This window comes from Mesocricetus auratus, unplaced genomic scaffold, assembly GCF_017639785.1.
Source record: "Mesocricetus auratus isolate SY011 unplaced genomic scaffold, BCM_Maur_2.0 Super-Scaffold_100027, whole genome shotgun sequence".
Taxonomy (NCBI): domain Eukaryota; kingdom Metazoa; phylum Chordata; class Mammalia; order Rodentia; family Cricetidae; genus Mesocricetus; species Mesocricetus auratus.
In genome coordinates, this window is record NW_024429208.1 from 22,271,873 (window position 1) to 22,293,860 (window position 21,988).

The window sequence follows — 21,988 nt, forward strand, 5'->3', positions numbered from 1 at the left end:
GCCCGTGTGGAAGAGCCCTGGTGCTGCAGTTTCACAGGCTGAAAAGGGAGCAGAGACCATGTCCTCTCCTGACCGTGGTCTAGCTGGGAAGGGCATCATTCATCAGTCGCCACTGTCTAAATGGCCCCAGCCCTGTAGGTTGTTTCCTTGTGTTCCAAACCTGGCAGAGGCCTGGGCCTCAAGCACATTAAACTGTACGGGTGTCCATGTAATTTATGGACAGTGTGTGCGCAGGAATGCGTGTACCACGCAGTGTGAATGGAGGTCCAAGGACAATGTGGGATGTTGGTCCTCACCTTGTTTGAGATGGATCTCTTGCTTGCCTCCCACCTTGCTGTGTGGGTGATAGGATTGTAGGCACACACTGTCATGCTGAGTGATTGCATGAGTTCTGGGGATTTGAACTCAGCTCCTCACACTTGCTCAGCAAATACTTCACCTGCTGAGCTGTCTTCCTAGCCCAAGACTTTAAATTCTTGAAGCACTTTGACTAGGGTGAGAAAGTCCTTTGACCTAGCATCCAGAAGATGCTAGAAAAATGAAGCACCCTATGTTCATGTTGGCTGGTGTGATATTCAGACTAGCACAAGCAACCTAGGGGGAAAGGGGTTCCTTTTTTGCTCCCAATTCCAGGTTACAAAGTAACAAGAACTTGAAACAGCTCCTGGCATAGTACCCATGTAGAGGGAAATGAATGCATAGGCTTGCTTGTGCTTAATGTGGTTTTGCCCCTCTTACCCAGGTCAAGACCCGAGCCTAGGGGATGGTGCTGCCCACAGTGGGCTGGGTCTTCCATACCAACCCAATGCAGACAATCCCTTATTAAGACTGTCTCCCTAGCTGATTCTAGGTTGTGTCAAGTTGGCAATTAAACATTGCACCCCCCCCCAACACTTCCTTCGTCACCAACATCTGCAACTACTACCTTGGACAGCGTGAAATGTCACCCCGGCAGTCTCAGGACCATTTCCAGTGTCCAGGGGTTGGGATGGGGCTCTCAGGCTGCCCTCTATGCCAGGAAAGCTTTTGTATGTTATTAAGCATCTTCAAGCGACTGCTGTTAAGACAGAAAATCTGGAAGCATGTCCAAATGGAAGGTGTTTGGCATCTGCCCCTGAGACTTTTATTTATTCCTTCCTTTTGGCAAAGCTTTCTCTATCCAGCCCTGCCCAGCCCTTTGCATGTGAATGGGCTTAGGTGAGACCTGCAAAGCCAGAGTGACTGCATATTTTCTTCCAGGCCAGGCCTCACCTTCCTGCCTGGGGGAGCTCAAGCCTGTCCAGGTCAGCACAGACTATGAGCAGCTGGTGCCACGACCTAGCTAGTTCTTGCCATCGTCAATAGCTCTGTTTGCTCAGAATTCTCATGGCTAAGAAATGCAGTTTACACAGTTTGGCTTTCTCTGCATCTTCTATTTCTGGGCTCCTTTTTTCTTTTATACTTTGGGTAGAAAGGAACTGAGAAAACAGTAACAATCCAGAGGAATGGAGCGTCTTGGGAATTCTGCTTAAGTGTTTGGTCTGGCCATCGAGGAGTGGGGGCATACCCTTGAAGTAGGTGACAGCTGCCTCCTCCCTGAGGGCTCTGCTACAGTGTGTGCAGTTTGTAGACTGCAGCATCTCCCCTAACCTTAATCCAGACCCCTTGAGTCAAGATCGAATGAAAATGAGGACACAGCCACTCCAGGGTATGGTTGAGGTGGTTTGTGTTGTAGATATGAGGGAGAGTCCAGACTGAACATGGCCAGCAGCATGGAAGAGAGACAGGATGCTAAAATGAGCCAAGACATCTGGGACCCAAGAGGCCAAGAGAGGAACCAGCAGCCAAGAGAGCATAGGGGTCGGGGGCAGGGTGAATGGGGGCAAAATGGCTTAAGTTACAAAGGAAAAGTAAAGCTGGAGAAGGGAACCCAGGGCTAGGGTAGGGGGCGGAGTGAGATGTGTGGGAGGAGCCACCAGTACTGGGTGAGACTCCTTTCAGGTTCCCATGGAACCTAACCAAGATCTTCATGAACACGAGCATCTTTAGGAAGGTCTCCTTGCCTGAGTGTGCAGTAAGACAAGTCTAGGGAGCTCAGCCTGAGGCTGTGACATTAAAGCTGCTGTGAGGACTAGCCAGATAGACCTCAGTGGGTAAAGGCACCTGCTGGCCTGGGTCTGATTCTCAGGTTCGCTCCACAGTAGAAAGAGAACTGGCTTCTACAAGTTGAACTCAGACTCTACCCATGCGCAGGCCCATACATGTGTTACACATACAGTTTGAAAATAACAAACTTCTGTGAAAGTATATCTCCCCAGTTTGTTTACACGGCCCCTTGTGGGCTAAAAACTGCAATGGTGCTCCTTCCCCTGGGTCCTGAGGGATACCAAGTAAGACATGCTCTAGGGAGTTCAAGAATGGAGACCAGAGGCCTGGAAAACCAGAATGCCCTGGGAACCACACACCACCCAGAGGAATACTTCTCATCTCAGAAGCAGCAGACATTCTATGAGGTTCATGTCCCAGCTGCCTTTATGTCAACTTGACAAGTTAGAGTCGGCAGAGAGGAGGGAGCCTCATTGAGAAAATGTCCCCACAAGATGGGGCTGCAGGCAAGCCTGGAGGGCATTTTCTTAATTAGTGATTGAGGGGGGAGGACTCCACACATGTACATGCACCGAGGGCTGGGGATGTAGCCCAGATGGCAGAGTGCCACTGAGTGCAACCAGCCCTCTTCCTCCGAGGCTCAGGGGTCCTTATGGAACAGGGGGCAGGATACCGTAAGAGCCAGAGGTGGCTAGCTGCTGTAGAAAAACAGTCTTGTACACACAAACTCCAAGATGCTCACTGTAGGCAAAAGGCCTGCGCAAGATTGAGGCCTGCACAAGGCAGACAAAAATCCCGGCGTGCATGGGGCGGGTGTCCTGAATGCCACCCTAGCTGAGAAATCAATAGCTACTTTGGAAGGAGGGTCACTTCTGTTGTCCCTGAGAGGTTCCCAATGCTCTATAGATGGCCCTGCCCTAAGATCCATGCGGGCAGCACTACCTGGGTTCAGTAGGTATTTGGGGGGGCATGGAGTTGGGAGGAAAGAGTGGTACAGGATAGGGGGAATTGGTGGGGAGGGGGTACGGCTTATTTAACTCAAGTGTGTGCATATATGAATATTAAATTTTTAAGCGCCCCCCCCTATCTTACATCAGCGCTTACATCCAGGTGTGATGTCCCCTTGGTGTGGGCCCCTCACTGACCTCCGCCCCTGTGTCTTAGGGACTGGCAGCAATGCCTGCTACATGGAGGAGATGAGGAACGTAGAGATGGTGGAGGGGACCCAGGGCCAGATGTGCATCAACATGGAGTGGGGCGCCTTTGGCGACAACGGCTGTCTGGACGACATCAGAACAGACTTCGACAGAGTGGTGGACGAGTATTCACTGAACTCCGGGAAGCAAAGGTAACCAACCCACAGAGCAAGCGCCACACTTGGGGTGATGAGGCTGGCTGAGTTCTGCTGCTGCTGTACGGACGTGTTTCCAGTCGGAGGGAGGCTGCAGGGGCTTGCAAAGCCATCCCTCTGGTATTACACTAACCTTGGGCTTTTGATTCTTGGCATGGTGCAGGATAATTCCCAACAGTGATGGTGACAGTGGACCGTGCCCCCAGGGGGTCTCAAAGAGTTAAGCCAAGCCCTGTTTGTTCCCTAGCCTGAATGAGGTGGATGCCCTTCCCACTTGCAAGCTCCTGTGCCCCCTAGTGGTTGCTTAACGTTTTTGCACCTGAGGTCACAGATTGGTTCTGAAATGGTTTCATCCACCCAGTCTTCCAAGAATCAGGATATTCAATGACCAAGACAAACTGGTCCAAGTCATGGCCTTTGGAAACAAACTGGCTCCAGCTTAACCTTGAAAGCGTTGTGGCCCACCCGACTTTCCCCTACTTTGTGCTTGATCAGTATTTTGGTTGATGGCAAAAACCATCCAAAAAACACAAAGAACTCTCTCTATTGTTCATTTAAAACTCAGCTATTTGCTTAGTCTGAAACTGTTCCGAATACCTCGGTGAGGGCCTTGTACTGTGTTGGGCTGTGACCTCACTGAGACTCCCACTCACTCCCTGTCTTCTCCGGGCCATCAGTCATTGTGTAAGGGAGCCCGTGTGTGTGTGCTGTCCAAGGGTGGCTGTGAGAGAGCCTGGAACAGGTGAGAGCCAGTCTGGGCCAGACTTCTCGTGACTAACAGAGTAGGATGGGGCCAGGCAAAGACAAAGTTGTCTCTGGGGAGGAGGCCACCTAGCACAGTTTCTGTGACTGCTGAAGGAATTCCTGTGGGGAGGGTGGAAGGCTTTCTCGGTCCCTCTCTGCCTGTGTGGGGACACACAGAGCAGGCATGTGACGGTGGTCGGCATGCCCTGGATGGGCAGCCATAGATCCGGAGCGACAGATGGACCGTGGGCGCGGGGTTCCCCTTACTTAGCCGCCTCCCCTCTTGACTTAGGTTTGAAAAGATGATCAGCGGGATGTACCTGGGGGAGATCGTCCGCAACATCCTCATCGACTTCACCAGGAAAGGGTTCCTCTTCCGGGGACAGATCTCTGAGCCACTCAAGACTCGAGGCATCTTTGAGACCAAGTTTCTCTCTCAGATTGAGAGGTGAGGAGGGAGGGGCTTTGACCACCATTTTCCTCTCTGTGAATCTATTCTAGGTGCCTCGTGTAAGCAGGATGCACAGTAGGAATGCATTCGAGTTTAGAGTACTTCACTTAGCATGGTGTTAAGGTTCATCCTTGTTGTATCCTCCCTTTGTAGGCCTGAGTAATATTCCATTGGATGCGCCCACCACGCAATGTTTTTAACTACTTCTGTTGGGCAACTCGGGCTATTTCCACCTTTGGGCCGTTCTGAAGGAGGCTATGAACGTGGGGGCAGCAAATACTTTTATCTCTCTCATGGACTTGCTGGATCCCTATGATAATTCCATTTTAAATTTCCTGACGAACCTCCATATTGGTTTCCAAAATGGCCAGTTCGCAAAGGAAGAAACAAAACAGAGCTACATAGTTTCTCTAAGGTCTTTTCAGGGTTAGTGTTTGGGAGAAGGAGGCGAAGAGCATTGGGGAAGACATTTGCTTCGCATGTGACAAGAGGCCACAGCATGGCTCAGGGTGGGGCTGGGGGCACTTCTGACCCTGAGACCGACCCTGACTTGTGTGCCTCAGTTTCCCTGGGCCCATTCCCTCCTCCTTAAAATGGGAACAATGAAAACCTGGGTGTAGTGGTGCAGGTTAGAGGGCCAGCTATATAGTAAATCTGGGGTCAGCCTGGGCTATCTGAGGTCGTGATTGTTTGTATACATGCAGTGCATATAAAATGCATATCGTGTAAGTGCTTGGGAAAGGCCAGCCATTCTTAGCTCTTTCAATTTGCTGAGAGAAAAGCAAGCCTTGGGACACACTAGGTAGTTAATATGACCATTAGTCAAGGGAACAAAGGCCACCTTTGCAGTGGATTGCAAAGTAAGCCACAATGCGGTAAGAGATGGCATTTAAAAAGGAATGTGTGTGTGACTGAGTGTGCTGAGTTATAGGGTACACATGGCAGTCAGGACTTCCTCTTGTGTGAGGCTGGTTTCCCAGCATGCTGCTGTGGGGTGCTTCAGGCTTTTAACATGGTTGCTGGAGTCCATGTTAGTTCATGAGGCTTTCATGACCAGGGCTTTACTCACGGGGCCGCCTCCCAGCCCTGATACTATTCTTAGAAAGTTAGTTTTCAAAGTGATCTTTCCTAGGTGGGCATTGCAGTGAGGTGGTGAGTTTTTAGGTCATCCTGGACAACACTCAATCTCAAGAAAGAGGAGGGAGAGCTGGGCACTGATGGCGCACACCTTTAATCCCAGCACTTGGAAGGCAGAGGCAGGTGGATCTCTGTGAGTTCGAGGCCAGTCTGGTTTACAGAGCGAGTTCCAGGACAGCCTTCAAAGCTACACTGAGAAACCCTGTTTCAAAAAAAAAAGTATTTTCCCTAAGGTATTGGGACTATGAATATGGATAAGCTGTTTTTCAATTTTCCTTTTTCTAGGGTTCCCATATTTCATATTTTAATGAACTCATTAAAAGTTTAAAGCAGTGGTTCTCAACCTTCCTAATGCTGAGACCCTTTAATACAATTCCTTACATTGTGGTGACCCACCCCCCAACCATAAAATTATTGCATTGCTACTTTGTAACTATAATTTTGCTACTATTATGAATGTAATGTAAGTATCTGTATTTTCTAATGCTCTCAGGTGACCCCAGTGTAAGGGTCATCTCAATCCACAGGTTGAGAACCACTGGTCTAAAGAGATGGGCTACAGAGACGGCTCCTTGGTTAAGAGTGTGCACTGCTTTTGCAGAGGACCCAGAGCACCGCCCCGTCGGGCTGCTCATAGCCAGTTCCAGGGAATCTGATACCTGTAACTCGTGCACACACCGACACACACAATTTTTAACTAGGGTGGGAGAGACTTAAGAGGACTTGTGGCTCTTCTAGAGGTCCAGGGTGTGATTCTCAGCGTGCACAACATCCTGTAGCTCCAGATCTAGGGGAATCCGACACCCCCTTCTGGCTTCTCTGGGCATTAGCATACCATGGCATTTACATAGGCACCTACCTTTTCATTTAAAAAGCTAGCTAGAAAGGGAATAAGCCCCCATGTTGTCATTCACAGACCAGCAGAGTGCTTTGGACCAGGCCTTTGCTCCAAGGGTTCGGTGAGCATGCTCCCTCCAACTCGCTGGCTTTTTGTCCTCCGCAGTGACCGATTAGCGCTGCTCCAGGTTCGGGCCATCCTTCAGCAGCTGGGTCTGAACAGCACGTGTGACGACAGTATCCTGGTCAAGACTGTGTGTGGGGTGGTGTCCAAGAGGGCCGCTCAGCTGTGTGGTGCCGGCATGGCTGCTGTGGTGGAGAAGATCCGAGAGAACAGAGGACTAGACCATCTGAACGTGACCGTGGGAGTGGACGGCACGCTCTACAAACTTCATCCACAGTGAGTTTGGCTTCCTCCTGGGATGGAGGGGGAGGACCCTCCCTACTGGTGAGTCCCTTGAGGGTGACAATGTGTCAACACAATTCTTCATGGGGATACAAGAGCCTGAGACCAGTGAAGGGAGTTTGGGGAGCCAGGGACGGGCTCTACTGGGCCAGCTCACACGGGCAAGGTGTGATACTCTCCCTAGTTCACCTGCAGAACAGAAGTCAGTGTAGACCCAGGGCTCTGTGTTGGGGACGGGCTTTTTGTTTTCTGTATGTTCCAAAGCTGGGGTCTTAGGAGCAGTGACCAAGTCTGACCAGAAGCCCTTTTGTATTAGTCAGGGTTCTATAAAGGACAGAACTGATAGAATGAATCTATAGTAAAATAGATGTATCAGAGTGGCTTACAGGCTGTGATACACTAGTCCAAAATGACCACCGCCCAACAGAAAGGCCATGAATCCAATAGCTGTTCAGTCCAGGAGGCTGGAAGTCTTAGCTGGTCTTCAGATCACATCGGAATCCAGTGCCTCGGTAACTGGATAGATGAACTTGCCAGTGAGAGCGAGGGCAAATAGGCACAAGGCAAAAGCTTCCTTCTTCCACGTCCTCTTATGTGAGCTGTCACTAGAGGGTGTGGCCCACGTTCAGGGTGGATCATCACCCCTCGGATAATCCAATCAAGAAAAATCTCAGCCGTGCAGCGCACGCCTTTAATCCCAGTACTCAAAAGGCAGGTGGCTCTCTGTGAGTTCGAGGCCAGCCTGGTCTATAGAGCGAGTTCCAGGACAGCCTCCAAAACAATACAGAGAAACCTTGTCTCAAAAAAAAAAAAAAAAAAAAAAAAAAAAAACCAAAAAGAAAAATCTCACAGATGTGCCCAGACCCTTGGGTTTTAGTTAATTCTGGATGTAGTCAGGATGACAACCAAGATTAGCAATCACCTAAGACCATCCTAACTAAAGCGGGCTACAGTCTGACCCAATGTCCTCAGGACGTTACCCACTTACCTTGAGCTGGTAGCATGGAGCCATCATTTAGAAGCTGTGTCCAGCGGGGATGTGACTCAGTTGGTAGAGCACTTGCCTAGCATGCGAGCAGCTCTGGATTCTATGCCCAGTGCAGCATAAACCAGGCAGTTGAGGGATTCTGAAGCTGCCCTGGACTGTCACACTTCTTTGATTCCAGCTCCTGGCAGGAATAGAAATTATGTGTGTCATAATGCTAGCCCCTAGAGTCACTTCCCTTTATGGGGCTGCTCTCTCCTGCTGTTTGAAGATAAGCTCAGAGTCTTGGCCTGTATCTTTCCAAGCTTCAGAAACCTCTTTCATAGTTTTTTTCAGGTTCCCTAGGGCCACCAAGATCTGAGGTGGGGCCAGGTTACAAGTTGCTGAGTCTGAGGTCTGAATCCATATACCCCTGACCATAAGCCTGCAACTCTCAATAGCTGAGGGTAACCTTGAATTTATGCTCTTCCTGACCTCCACCTCCCCAGTTCTGGGAATCAGATTCAGGGCCTGGGCCTCCTGAATGCTAAGTAGGCAGGGACCCCACCAACTGAACAGCCCAGCCACAACTGACCTCCTCCGTCTCTTGTCTTCTCAGTTTCTCTAGAATCATGCACCAAACTGTGAAGGAGCTGTCACCAAAGTGCACTGTGTCCTTCCTCCTGTCTGAAGATGGCAGTGGCAAGGGGGCTGCCCTCATCACAGCTGTGGGCGTGCGGCTCAGAGATGCCATGACCACCTAAGAGCCAGGATCCTCCCAGCCCCCAGCCCGCTACCCTTCCAGCACTCCCCCATTCCACCCAGCAAGCCCAGCTGGGAGACGGAGCCCCGGAGCCCACAATGCCGCAGGGGGAGGAAGGGGACCGCAGTAACGGAATATAATATAGAATACCACAAAGAGTGCGTGCTGTCGATGACCTCTCGCCTGGACCCCTCAACCCCCACCCTGCCACTCTGCATGATTCAAGTTCGACCCGGCCATGCTTTGCCCATGCGTGAATGTAGTGGCACCAAGTCTACGGCAGACATCTAGCCAGGAAAGAGTCCCTCTCTTGGACCCACCTTCTGGGCCTTCCAAGCCTGTCTTTGGAGTCACCTCCCCTCCGTGTGAAGTGTATTATCACCAGCAGACACTGCCGGACTCCTTCCCACAGGGGCATGGCCTGAAGGGCGGGTGTGGACGTGACGCTGCTGTCTCCTTCCTCTCCCAGCACCTACGCAGAAGCCTGCCATCCTGTCTGGATGTATTGTATCGATGCCACTGAGTTGTGTGTCCGTGGAACCAGTCCTAGTCACGTTATGACAGTCTTGCATTTCGTTTGTCTCGTGGTGGTGGTGGTGATGGCTGGTGGTGGGATAGGTGGGCAATCCTGTGGGCAAACATCTTGTCTCCATCTTAATAGAAGGAACCAACCCACAAAACAACGCCGTCACCGGAATCTCCCATCGCTTTAGTGAGCCTTGTACGACTAGTAAACTTTGTACTGATTCAAAAGCTCAGAGTGGTGTTTCCTGTGGGGGAGGGGAATTTTAGGATGTGGTGACAGCCAGACTAAAGGGTTTTATGGACTCCTGGGCTGGGGAGAAAGTTCAACAGTGGCACAGGTGCCATAATCCCAGCACTTGGGAGGCGGAGGCAGGAGTTCAAGGCCCTTCTTGGCTACATAGTTTCATGCCAGGCTGTTCTACATGACATCCCATCTCAAATGAATCAGTAAAAACGTCTCCAGCCCTGAAGTAGCCTCTGGCCTGATCTCCCAGTACCTGCCTGGTAGTCCCCACACCCTAAGCCCCAACCTCACGGCCTGAAAAAATAAAAGTATGTGTTCTCTTGTTGGGAAACAGTGAACTTGACCTTCTGGGGCTGGCTGAATTTAGGGAGAAGGCAATGTAGTCTTCTGTAACAGGTGTGTTGGGTAGTTGTCAAGGGGTTTTCAAGGTCAGTTCCTTGGACAGACAAAGAATTGAATGCCCAGAAGATAGAAGACCAAACAATGGAGAATAAAAGCAACCACTTTGGGAGAGGGGGGTCCCTAGGACTGGGAGTCTGATCAACTGACTCTGGCTTGGGTGTTCCCCAGAGCTTCTGGGCCTCCCTTCTCCCTGTCGATTCTGTTGAGACGCCCACCCCCATGGCTTCCCCTGGCAGTGTCTTTGGGGGACTTAACTAGAAGATGCCATCTCGGGGAGCCTGCCTTTGTTCCTCTAAGCCCCCATCAGTCCCCCCTTCTCAGAGACTGACAGATGCTGAGAGGGGGCAGAGTCTAGGGGGAGTTGGCCTGTGAGAGGCAGGCTCCTGGGGGCCGGTTCAGGGGCACTGCAGTAAAATTCCAGTAAGCAATGCACCCACGTGCAGAACCACCTATAGGAGCCAAGGGGCTAAAGGAGTGAAGATAACATCAGAAGCTGTTACAGTAAGGTGAATATAGCCCAGCCTAGAGTGGCCATTCCTGAGTGGTGACAATCGGTTGAACAAAATCCAGTTGAGGACAGTGAAGAGAACAGACAGGGTCGGACTCACACGAGGCTCAGGGCCTCCAGTGTCTCTCAGGGGTTGAATCTGCTTTTGGAGAGGCGCTTTCTCCTAAGGTGGGGTCTTGCAAAGGGCTACTTCTTGGTCCTGATGTGATGGATCCAGAGCCCATGCCAGTCACCTTAGCTTCTGGAGGCATTGATAAAATGACAGAAGGGTGCTCCCAACTGGGATTTAGAGAGGGTGTCTCTTTGACTATCTTGACCAGAGAACCAGGTCCCTGGGACACAGTGGGTAAGGTACCATGTCCTCACTCTAGACCTCCTTGTCTCATAGTTCTGAAAGGATTTGCTGGGACTTGATGTGGGTGGTCTGTGTCACCAGATGGTTAATTTCAGGCTTATGAGCAAATCCCTTGAAAGGAAAAGCTTGTCATACAAGGCTTCCAAAGGGACCAGTCACAGTCGTCATTAGCCATCGGAGCTAACTAAGGGTAGCAACTATAAGGGTTCAAGGAGTTTTGCGTTCTTGCACTAATTTAGCAAGGTGCCTTTTTAGTAACACATTTGTTCTTTGTATCTTTCTAGAAGGCTGGGGGTGCCAGGCACAGTGGAGGAGTAAATTATCCCCAAGGCCTAGGAAAGTCCCTGGTAGATTCTGCCTTGGAGGCTGATCATTATCACTGTACACCCTTAGGTACCTTAATCCCAAGAATTATTTCATTTAGAACAGTCATCATGTCCTATACCTTTTCCGCTTTACAAGGAAAGGCTTCGACCCAGCCAGTGAAAGCTTTCACCAGTGCAAGGAAAAGGTAGGACTTTGTTCCCTCTGCCAGTGAGTAAAACCTATCCATCAGTCCTCTTCTGCGCACCAGCGGGGGACAGATCAGAATGGCCTTTTGGTGTCTCTCATCTCTGAACCATTGAATGATAACACCTGATATTCCCTTCCCCATAAACATTTTACCTAGCTAGTCGGAGTTTTCCCACCCTGGATTTTAGAATCCCCCATTGTAAGGATCCAGACAGCCATACATGGCTATTATGGGCAACTCACTCCCCACCCCCAAATCCACAGTGGTCCAGGGTACAGGCATCCTCCATTGTAGGGACGGTATAGCATGTCCTCATAGTAGTTGGAGGGAAGGAGTCTTCCCATAGGAATATGTCTTAGTTACTACTGTTGTGGTGAAACACCATGACCAAAAGCAACTTGGGAGGAAGGGATCATTTGGCTTATGTACCTGAATCACAGTCCATTGAGAGAAGTCAAGGCAGGAACTCAAATCAGGGTGGAGGCAGGCGCTAATACGCAAGCCACAGAGGTGTGCTAGTTACTGGCTCGCTCATGGCTTGCTCAGCCTGCTTTCTTATAGAAGTCAGGCCCACCAGCCCAGGGATAGCACCTCCCACAATGGGCTGGACCCTCCCCCATCAATCAAAGAAACCGTTCTGCAGACTTGCCTACAGCTAGATTTTCTGGAGGTGTCCTCTCAATTGAGGCTCCCTCCTCTCAGATGACTCTAGCTATGTCAAGCTGACATAAAACTAGCCATCTCAGAGGAGCAGTCCTGGTCTCCATGCAACTGTGTTAGGAGCAGTACCTGCCGGCTTGGTGGCTACCAGAGGTCATCGGGTCCTCTTCCTTTTGATGTCTCTGGCAGTGCATGGCTGCCACATGGGAGCTGAACTGCCTCAAATAGGCGGGGGACCCAGATGCTACTAATCCTCCCTTCCTTCCGGGTGGCTGCATTAGCCAGAACCAGATATGCACATCCGGAGTCAGCACAGACACTCACCCTTAGTTTCTCACTACAGCTCAAAAGCCCGAGCCAACAGAGTACCCTCCCCTCACGAGCTCCACCCTGAAGAGATGAAATGTCATCCGTTAACAGAGTTTGGTCGGTAAAATCAGGTCTAGCTGTGTAGGGGTCCAGCAAGACCCCCTGGCACGAATGCTCATGACCTTCCTTGACAAGGAGGTAGGAAGCAGGGTTGAGACAAGGACAGACCTCAGTGGTCACCCTGGTTCTCAATTAGGAGCCTTACAGCCACAAGCGTCTTTATTTCCCCAATGCCACGGAGACAATATACAGTAAGGGTTTCTCTAGGGTTTATGTATGGGCCTCTGGAACCAGAAGCCTCACAGCTACAATTGCCCTTGGGCATCCCGGCCATCCTCCCTTTGTCACTGAGTCTGACTCCTGGCTAAGGTATCCCACTGGATGTGGGTCCTATTGATCTGGCCAGAATGCCCAGGTCAGTTCCCTCTCAAGAACATACAGTCAAAGTTGAGGCTGAGTGGGGAACCCCAGAGAAGGGGTGTGGCAAGTGCATCCTTGTATGTGACTCGAGAGTGACATAGTTGGGACTTCTCTCAAGAGATCGTATTTCTCTCCATTATGGCTGGAAAAGTTGGGGAGGCTGGGATGGTGGGGTGGAGAAATTTGAGGAGACACTCAGTTCCCTGACAGGTATATCTTTCAATGCTCCACAGAGTAACAGATCTACATATTGGTACAAAGCTACATGGGGATTGACCAGTCTATGAGGTCCTGGGCCAAGGCCAGTGCAAATAAACAGGGACTGTCCCTAAGCCTCTTGGGCAGGACGGTCCAAGTAACTTGTCTGACCTTAAAATTGTGGTCCCCAAAGGCAAACAAAGGCTGAGTATCCAGGTGCAGAGGGATAAAAAAATTTTTTTCAAATCCAAACAGAACAGTATGTTACTCAAGGCTAAATCTGGGTCAGGAGATCATGGGGATTGGGTAGCACAGGATGGAAGGGGACCATAGTCTGAAGTCCTGTACTAACTTGTATTTGTTAGGTCTCTTTTGAACTTCCAAAGGAGGTGGGTTATAGGATCTGGAACATCCCTTCCCTCTGGAGTCCCTATTCTTTAAAGGCCAAGATGATAGACTTGAATCTTCTGTCACTCCAGGCTTTATTGAGTACTGTTTCTGATGGGGAAAATGGGAGGGCCCTTTAAATGTATTGGAACAGGTGAAGCACGTTAGTTGGCCCCATACAGCAGGGGTTCTCAACCTTCCTAATGCTGCGGCCCTTTAATACAGTTCCTCGTGTTATGCTGTCCCCAACCATACAGTTATTTTTGTTGCAACTTTATAACTGCACTTCTGCTACTTTTATGAATCATAAGGTAAATATGTTTTCTGATGGTCTCAGGTGGCCCCCAAAGGGGTCGCGACCCATAGGTTGAGAACTGCCTCCCTATAGGCTCTCTTCACCTGCCCATCCTGAGAGATACATATTGACTTCTACCCAGTGTAAGAATAGGTTCCCTCTCAGGGGCAGGACAAGTTCCATCTGATACTGGGAGAGAATGTCCCTGCCCAAAATGGGTGCAGGGGTCTCTAGAAAATGAGATAACCGTGTGAGAACAGAGATCTCCCAGTTGGCAGACAAGAGACTGTGTAAAAAGATCTCTTCATGGCTGGCCTGAATATGTCCCCAAAGGCAGCAGTTTGGGGAACTGGGGAACTGGAGAAAGGGCAACACTGCACATTGGGGTCCCATCTGTAAAGTTGGGACTCCTCAAGCTGAACAGATTACGGAAGCCTGGAGAGGTAGCCCCGGGACCCATCAAATGAAGGTGGTGGCATTGAGCCTTAGAGTTCAGGGGACGCCTTGTCCTCCTCTGGTGATTGCCTTAACTGTTGGGACAGGGTCCATGTGGGCCCGAGACATTTTTAGCTCTCCCTTTCTTGGGACATTCCTTCTAGAAGTTACCTGGCCATCCATCCACAGAGAAAGCACGCCCTGAGGGGACCCTTCAGCATGGCCCCTCCTTGGGCAACTCTCATCAACAGCCAGTGGGTCAGCATGTCATTTTTTTTTCCTTTCCCTTTCCAGGTCCAGGGTACAATACAATGAGATTTCATTTTAGACCAGCAGTTCTCAACCCGGGGGTCAAGTGACCCTTTCACAGGGGTCACCGAAGACCAATGGAAAACAGACATTTACATTACGATTCATAACAGTAGCAAGGTTACAGTTATAAAGTAGCAACAAAAGTAATTTTATGGTTGGGGGTCACCACAACATGAGGAACTGCATTAAGGGGTCACAGCGTTAGGAAGGTTGAGAAACCACTGGGTTAAAGCAATTGGTCTAGGCTCTCACCTGGTTCAGCCACCAGTTTCTGGAAAAATACTTTTTCTTAAAGACAGCATCTCACTATATAGCCCTGGTTGTCTTGAACTCACCATGTAGACCAGGCTGACCTCAAACTCAACAGTGATCTACCTGCCTCTGCCTCCCAAGTGCTGGGATTAAACGTATACCCTACCAGACTGGCTTCTGCAATTCTCTATGGCTGTCTGGGGCTGACTGGGTCAGGAGTTTGTCTTCTAGAGTCATCCTCCAAGCACTCAGTGTGTTTTCTGATACCTTTTTTTTTTTTTTGGTTTTTCGAGACAGGGTTTCTGATACCCTTATTTAGTCGATGAGAAAGGTAATGGGAGGTTCATTTTCTCCCTGGCAAATGACCATCAGCTGAGAGTAAATAAGAATTTTGATCTTGGCTTTCCTGAAGCCCTCAGAAATAAGAGAGATGAAATGCTTTTCTCCCAGTGACCTCTTGGGGCTCCTGATATCCCTAGATGGATCTGTCAAAGGGGCAGCCCGGACTCCTGTGAGAACTTGGGCCTGTGAGTCTTGGTCTGAGTCATCAGTTAGTACCAATGGCTAGTGCCTCTTCCATTACCCTGTTTTTCCACTGAGGTCAAGGTCTGATCTAAGAGAACACAATCCCTCCACGCTATGTAGTAAAGACTGTTTAGACATTGGCAGGCCTGTTCGTGTTGGTCAGGATTTGCAGCAAAACTACCTTAAATCTTACATTTTTTGTTTTTTGTTTTTGTTTTGTTTGAAACAGGTTTCACTATGTAGTCTGTCTGGCCTGAAATCCACTAAGTAGATGAGGCTGGCTTTGAACTCACAAAGATCCATCTGACACTGCCTCCTAAGTGCTGGAATTAAAGGCATGTGCCGCCCACCTGCCGCCACCACTACCTGGCTCTCCCTGACTCTTTTTGATACCTTTTCAGCTCTGCTAATGAACAGGCTCTGTGAACCTATGTGGGCCCTAATCTCTCACCATCTCCTGCAAGCGAAACATCTCTAGAACTCCTGGTGATAGTTGGAGACCCTCAGGTGCAACTCCCCCAAGCCCTCCAGCATATGGTGTGGGCAGGGTTCTGTGGAAGTCAGACAGTGAAATAGCAGGACCTAGCTGACAATTGTAAGCCAATTCTGAGTAGTTGCAAAGGTATAAGATCTTAGACCATTTCACCGAAGAACTGGTCCAGCTGAAAACAGTTTTGTAAGCCAGGCATAATGACTCACACCTTTAAGCCCAGCACTCTGGAGGCAGAGGCAGGTGGATCTCTGTGAGTTCAAGGTCAGTCTAGTCTACAGAGTGAGTTCCAGGACAACCAGGGAGACATAGTGAGACCCTATCTCTAAAAAAAACAAAGAAAGGAAGAAAGGGAGGCAGGGAAGGAGGAAGTGAGGAAACAGACACACACAGAAAGAGAAACAGCATAATTAGAGTCCTCTGAGGTGGCCATCCCCTCCCTTTATCACCCAAGAGATAGTAGTACTTCCTGCTAAAGAAAATCAGGGTTGGTTGGTTTGAGTGTCTGAGGGTCCAAATCTGCCCTTGGAAGGCAGTTGAGGGCAATTTTGGAAGAATTATAGAGTCAGTTTCCCATCTGCAATGAGATGGAACCGGAAATGAGAAGTCTTGGGTCAGGGTAGCCCTTTCTCCTCTCTCCATCCACGTGAATGAGTAGGTAGTGTCTGTCAGTAGGGCCAGTTAGTGCATCTAGTCTGTCCAGAGGAGGAGCCAGACTGAGTTGGATCCCAAACCTGCATGGCCCAATGCCCTGCCATCCCCTGGTTTCCTCCTTTAGTATTCCATGATGTTTGATGCCACCAAGTCCCCCAAAACACTTGATTTTGCCCCAAGGGCTACTTTCCAGGTAAGCCATACATGCCAAGAGCTACTTTCCAGGTAAGCCATACATGCCAAGAGGCACCGGAAGCTCCAAGTATTGAGTTCATTAAGCAGGTGGCTCTATCGACGCCTTGCAGGATTCCACACGCCAGTCACTCACTCAAGTTCACACAGCTTGAGACATTGCAGAAAGGAGGTTGGTGGCTCAGGTTAGGTCCAGCCCATTATCCTGGAGGGCACAGGGAGTCAAGATTTATCTGCCTCATTCTGGGACGCGTCCACCCACTAACTGGGAAATCAAACCATTTGCAGAGACCCCAGAGAGATCATTAGAACGGTGTACTTTTTTTTTTTTTTTTTTTGGTTTTACAAGACAGGGTTTCTCTGTATTGTTTTGGAGGCTGTTGGTCCAGCCCGGCCTCGAACTCAGAGATCCGCCTGTCTCTGCCTCCCAAGTGCTGGCATTAAAGGCATGCGCCACCACTGCCCGGCTTAGAATGGTATACTTTCTAATTCCAAGAGTGAAGAACCAGGGCACTATCAGAAATAGCTCAGTCACATAAATGCCTCAGAATCTTTGCTCTCCGCCCACCTTTGTAAGTCCAGACAGTTAGCCCACTATGAGCCATAGCCAACAGGCAGGGTTGGTCCCCCCTCACAGACTTGCCTCTGCTGTCCACATCTCCTTTAGTCCCCAGGTGAACAGGCTGGAAGCCTTTTGGGGGGGACAACACCTGACACACCTGTTATCTATCCTTGAGTCTTGTGTCATTCAAATGAGACAGCTTCATGTGGCCTTTGAGTTTCAGTCAGTAAGGGTTCACTGCCTGGGTGCTAGGTGGGCCTGCCACCTGCCCATTGTTCAACAAGAACAAACAAAACCCCAGGCTCCTCGTGGGTGTCTTGCTTAGTACAACTCACCCACAACCACAAGGCTCTGTAACAAGCAGACCCTGTAGCTGCCACACCAACCTCTTTTTTAAAGATTTATGTATATGAGTCTACATGTATTCCTGCATGTCTGAAGAGGGTATCAGATCCCATTATAGATGATTGTGAGCCACCATGTGCGTGCTGGGAATTGAACCTGGGTCCTCTGGAAGAGCAGTCAGTGGTGGGTTTTTTGTTTGTTTGTTTTTTGGTTTTGTTTTTTGAGACAGGGTTTCCCTGTGTAACAGTCCTGGCCATCCTAGAACTCAACATGTAGACCAGGTTGGCCTTGAGCTCACTGAGATCCGCCTGCCTCTGCCCCCCACCAAGTGCTGGGATTAAAGGTGTGTGCCACACCCCACACCTCTGGCCCACAGTCAGTGCTCTAAACCACTGAGGATCCCATTATAGATGTGTGTTGGATACCATGTGGCTGCTGGGAATTGAACCTGGGTCCTCTGAAAGAGCACGCAATGCTTTTAACCACTGAGCCATCTCTCTAGCCCACCACACCCACTTCTTAACCATGCAAGAACCTAGAAGGAGAACCAAGTCAGGAACTCGGAGTGGGGGGGGGGGTCAGCAGCTTAGTTTCAGGTCCCTCCAGCCTAACCCCTTCTCGTTCTCCTGACCCTGCAGGAGCGGGTAGTTTTTCCAACACTCTCTGTGCCCCTCTTCTGAGGTATCCTTGAAAGGACTCCCTTTATTGACAACACTTGGCAGAAACTGAGACCGCGCTTAGGAAACGCAGGTGCCTGCAAACAGCCTATCTATCAAGCCCCACCCAGCAAGAAATTATCCACCGATGACTTGGAGTTGTGGAGATTTTCTACTTGGTTCACGTGCCCCGTGTTGGGGCCACTTTCCTTGAATTAAGTACCTGTAATCTACAGAAGAAAATGAAATCGAGAGTGGGGTGCCGAGGATGTGACATGAGCAGAAACAAAAGCGGGGGGGGGGGGGCGTAGAGAAGACCTAAGATGCCGAGCGGGCATTAAGACCCAGCAGAGCCCCTCATCTCCAGCCTCCCATCCAAGCAGCCTGGGCTTCGTTGCTCCCTGGCTTCTTTGTAGCGCCAGACTGGGTCTGTGCTGCTGCACACTCCCAGGGCCTCCTGCATGCGCCACTCAGCCTCCCATAGCGGAGTCCTACATCTAGTTCCAACCTCTGTCCTTACCCGGTTCCTGCCTTACTGTTCTATGGCTGTGAAGAGACACCACGGCCAAGGCAGCTTTGCCTGGAGGCTTGCTTACAGTTTCCGAGGGCTAGTCCAGGACCATCACGGGAGCGAGCTGGCTGCATGCAAGCGAGGCACTGGAGCTGTAGTCAAGAGCCTTACATTGTGGTGCAAAGGCAGGAGACAGAGAGAGAGACTGGGCCCAGGGAAGAGTTTTTCAAACTTCAAAGCCCCTCCCAGTGACACACCTCCTCCTCCAAAGCCACGCCTTCTTAAACAGTCCACCAACTGGAAACTAAACATTCAAAGACAGGAGCCTAAGAGGGCCATTCTCAGTCACCACCACACTCCCCATTGACTTGAGGACCTCCCCAGGCCAACGTGTAAGACAGCCAGGGCTGGGGAAGGGTTTTGTGTAGAGGAGGGATCTGCCCCACCATAGTAGCAGTAGCCATGTAGGATCTTGACAAACAGTCAAAGACTCTCAGGGGTGTCAGGACCCAACAAAGCTTTCCTAGCTGGAGACAAAACTCCCCCCCCACTCCCAAAACCCACCAGGAGCTAGGCCTATTTGAATTTTAAGGCTATCTCACCTTGAACTCAAGCTTGGTAAACTTCAAGGTTTGTCTTATCGTGTGATAAGACCCTTAAGCTTTCATTCCCCGGAGACAATCCCCAGGTGCCAACCCTTAGCTTTGCACAGCTCGTGGGCCTAGGGGTCAGGTATGGGCAGAGGAGTGGTTTCCCCGAGGATCCTTCCCTAGTTTACTAAAAGGGAAGAGGAGCTGTTCCCTAGGGCCGGGTTTACAGTGTCTCCTGTTCGCCTTGCTGTGCAAGTGGGAACTGACAGTGTCTAGCCGGGGTGGGGTCAGGGCCTCGCTGGAAAGGGGTCCTCGGAGTACAAGGTAACTGCAGTCACTTCCAAGTCCTCTGGTTTCCAGTGAGATATACTTACTAGCCTTAGGAGATCCCATGAAATGTAGTGGGGTTCTAGTGACTTTCGGATTTGAATGTCTAAAAGGTTGAGCCTCCAGAAAAACTGAAAAGCAAACCCCAAGGGAAGTAAACATTACTGCCTTGGGTGTGAGGGCTGCTAAACTACAAGCTGGCTTGACTACTTCATAGACCCTGGGTGCTCCCCTTCCCCCGGTGGGTCCTATTTAGATACACACCCCCATGCCTGCCTGCCCTTATCCCCTGGCAGTGTCTTCTGGGAACAAGAAGTCGCAGTCTCACAGAGCCTGCCTTTGATTTCCCTGCCTACCCGAGTTCCTCTGAGTCTAACCCTTTTCATCTCCCTCCCCACACACCCCGTAAGTAGCCTTCCCTCCCTCTCTGCACCCTCCAGACGGTGAGGAGGCATACCCTCTGCTCTAGTGCGTGAACATCGGAGCAGTCCAAAGAGACGGAGTGGCTGCTGGGTCTCCTCCCCAGACTTGATGACCCAGTCTGTGGGACCCTAGCCCCTGCCTGCCCCTTTTACACATCCTAGCTCAGGAGATCGCTGCTTTCATTCCAAGGCTGCAGTTTGGGATTCACCATCAGTCCTTTGCTGGTGCCCCAACAGTGCCTTCTAAGCCCTCTGTGATGTCCGGGTCATGACTACAGGTCTAAGTGACATCAGAGCCCTCTATTGGGGGTACTAGCAGAGCCAGCATCTGACACAGTGATCTTTGGGAGAGCTCAGTGAAACTTTGAACAATCGTTTACTGCTTACTTGGTTTTCAGCGGGCCCTGGGTAGGCTGTCAATGAGTCAGCACCAAACAGGGAGTGGCCCGGGCTAGGTCTGATACATTGTCAGAACTGGGACAGTCATTGTCCTCTGCCTGCCAGTGCCTTGCTGCAGAAGTGAGGGTGGGAGCCGTGTTCCTGACTTGTAGGTGGCTTTTGTGTCTTAACAGCTGGCGCAGTGTAAAGAATCATGGTTACTATTTATTGAGTGCTAATCTGAATGTGGCCTGCTGGCTTGTAGGCAAATTACTTCCACTGAGCCTCACAGCAATCCTGCCATCAAGCCCAGGGGCAGAGTGACTTCCCCCTAACATCTCAGCTGGGGTTCCTTTAGACTACTAACCACCATCTACTCTGGGCTGTATTTGAGTTGTTAAACCCTAAGGCAGAGAAGCCCTGGATGCACTCTCAGCCAAACGGGGAACTTCCTCCTGTGAGTCCTGTCTTCCGCAAGAGACGGTGTCACGGTTGTAGAAAGGAATGGAGTTGGCACAAGACACTTCAGGTCCAATTTCTCAGCACAGAAGAAATTTATTTGCCCCAGAGGCACAAAGGACGGGGAATAAGAGACAAAGAAAATAAAGGACAAGGGAGAAGGGGACGGGAACAAGGGAGAGGAGGTGAGGGGGGGCAGTATTTGTTCCAGAGGGGGAGAGGACTGCCTCTGGATAGAGAGGAGACAGACATGGCCCACAGGTAATTGACAGTCTATAAAGCAAAAGAGGAAACCCTGCGTTAGGATTAAACCCAATTTTAATTGGGCATGTTAATTAGGGCAGCCAAAGGGGGCTTTTGATTACTGGGCTTCAATGCTTTGATAGTTGGACCTTGGTAGTCAGCCTCAGGAGGAGGACGTGGCCAAACAAGGGAATAGACCCTGGAGGCTAGCTTTGGGAATGGAGCCTAGTGGTCTTTGGCAGGGAAGGGGTAACAGGGAAAGGGCAAGGCCTGCCGGAGCCATGTTTGCCCTGCTGGGGCCTGCTAGAGCCCCTTCAGTTGTGTCCTGCTTTGCTTGGCCTATCTAGCATTTATAAGCATTTTCCTGAATATTTTAGAAGCCTGGAGCTTCCAGATAGGAATTTGGGTTTCAGGCTTTATTTGAAAAATCTGGCAACAGTGTCCAGAGTGAAGCAGCTAAGTTCCCTTTGGGGGCTTGTTCTTTTTAAGCTGCCACAGTCCCCACCTTTTCCTGTGACCCTAGAATTGCATGCTCTTTTCTTTTTCCTTTTTCTTTTCTTCCCTTTTCTTCAAGACAGAGTTTCTCTGTGTAGTCCTGGCTGGCCTAGAACTCACCCTGTAGACCAGGCTGGCCTTTGAACTCACAGAGATCCGACTGCCTTTGTATCCTGAGTGCTGGGATTAAAGGCACACGTTACCACTGCCAAGAAAGGATGCCTTTTTAAATTGTGTGTGTGTGTGTGTGTGTGTGTGTGTGTGTGTGTGCTGGGTGGTGGTGGCACACGCCTTTAATCCCAGCACTCAGGAAGCAGAGGCAGGTGGATCTCTGTAAGTTCGAGGCCAGCCTGGCCTACAGAGAGAGTTCTAGGACAGGCTCCAAAGCTACAGAGAATCCTGTCTCAAAAAAAAAACAAAAAACAAAAAAAATTGTGTGTACATATGTGCATAAATGTTCACATGTACACATACACACTTGGGGAAGTCAGAGGACAACTTGCAGGAGTTGTTTTTTTTTTTTCC

General features: G+C 50.2%; 1 protein-coding gene and 1 long non-coding RNA gene across 3 annotated transcripts in view; one reads left to right on the plus strand and one right to left on the minus strand.

Annotated features, from left to right (window-relative positions):
• Nucleotides 1-9,491, plus strand: part of Hk1 (hexokinase 1) — an 89,167-nt gene extending 79,676 nt beyond the window's left edge. For both annotated transcript variants that reach the window (XM_040732021.1, XM_005070906.4), the window contains 4 exons: nucleotides 3,250-3,433; nucleotides 4,473-4,628; nucleotides 6,772-7,005; nucleotides 8,595-9,491. In XM_040732021.1, the coding sequence (XP_040587955.1) occupies nucleotides 3,250-3,433; nucleotides 4,473-4,628; nucleotides 6,772-7,005; nucleotides 8,595-8,739 (719 nt within the window). In that variant the 3' untranslated portion in view covers nucleotides 8,740-9,491. The remainder of the gene's footprint in view (nucleotides 1-3,249; nucleotides 3,434-4,472; nucleotides 4,629-6,771; nucleotides 7,006-8,594) is intronic.
• On the minus strand, nucleotides 7,505-18,743 carry LOC110341016. Its single transcript, XR_002382895.2, has 3 exons — nucleotides 18,635-18,743; nucleotides 8,000-8,180; nucleotides 7,505-7,616 (listed from the first exon to the last, which is right to left on the minus strand). It is a non-coding gene; the product is annotated as an uncharacterized LOC110341016 (long non-coding RNA).
• Between the last annotated feature and the right edge of the window lie 3,245 nt (nucleotides 18,744-21,988).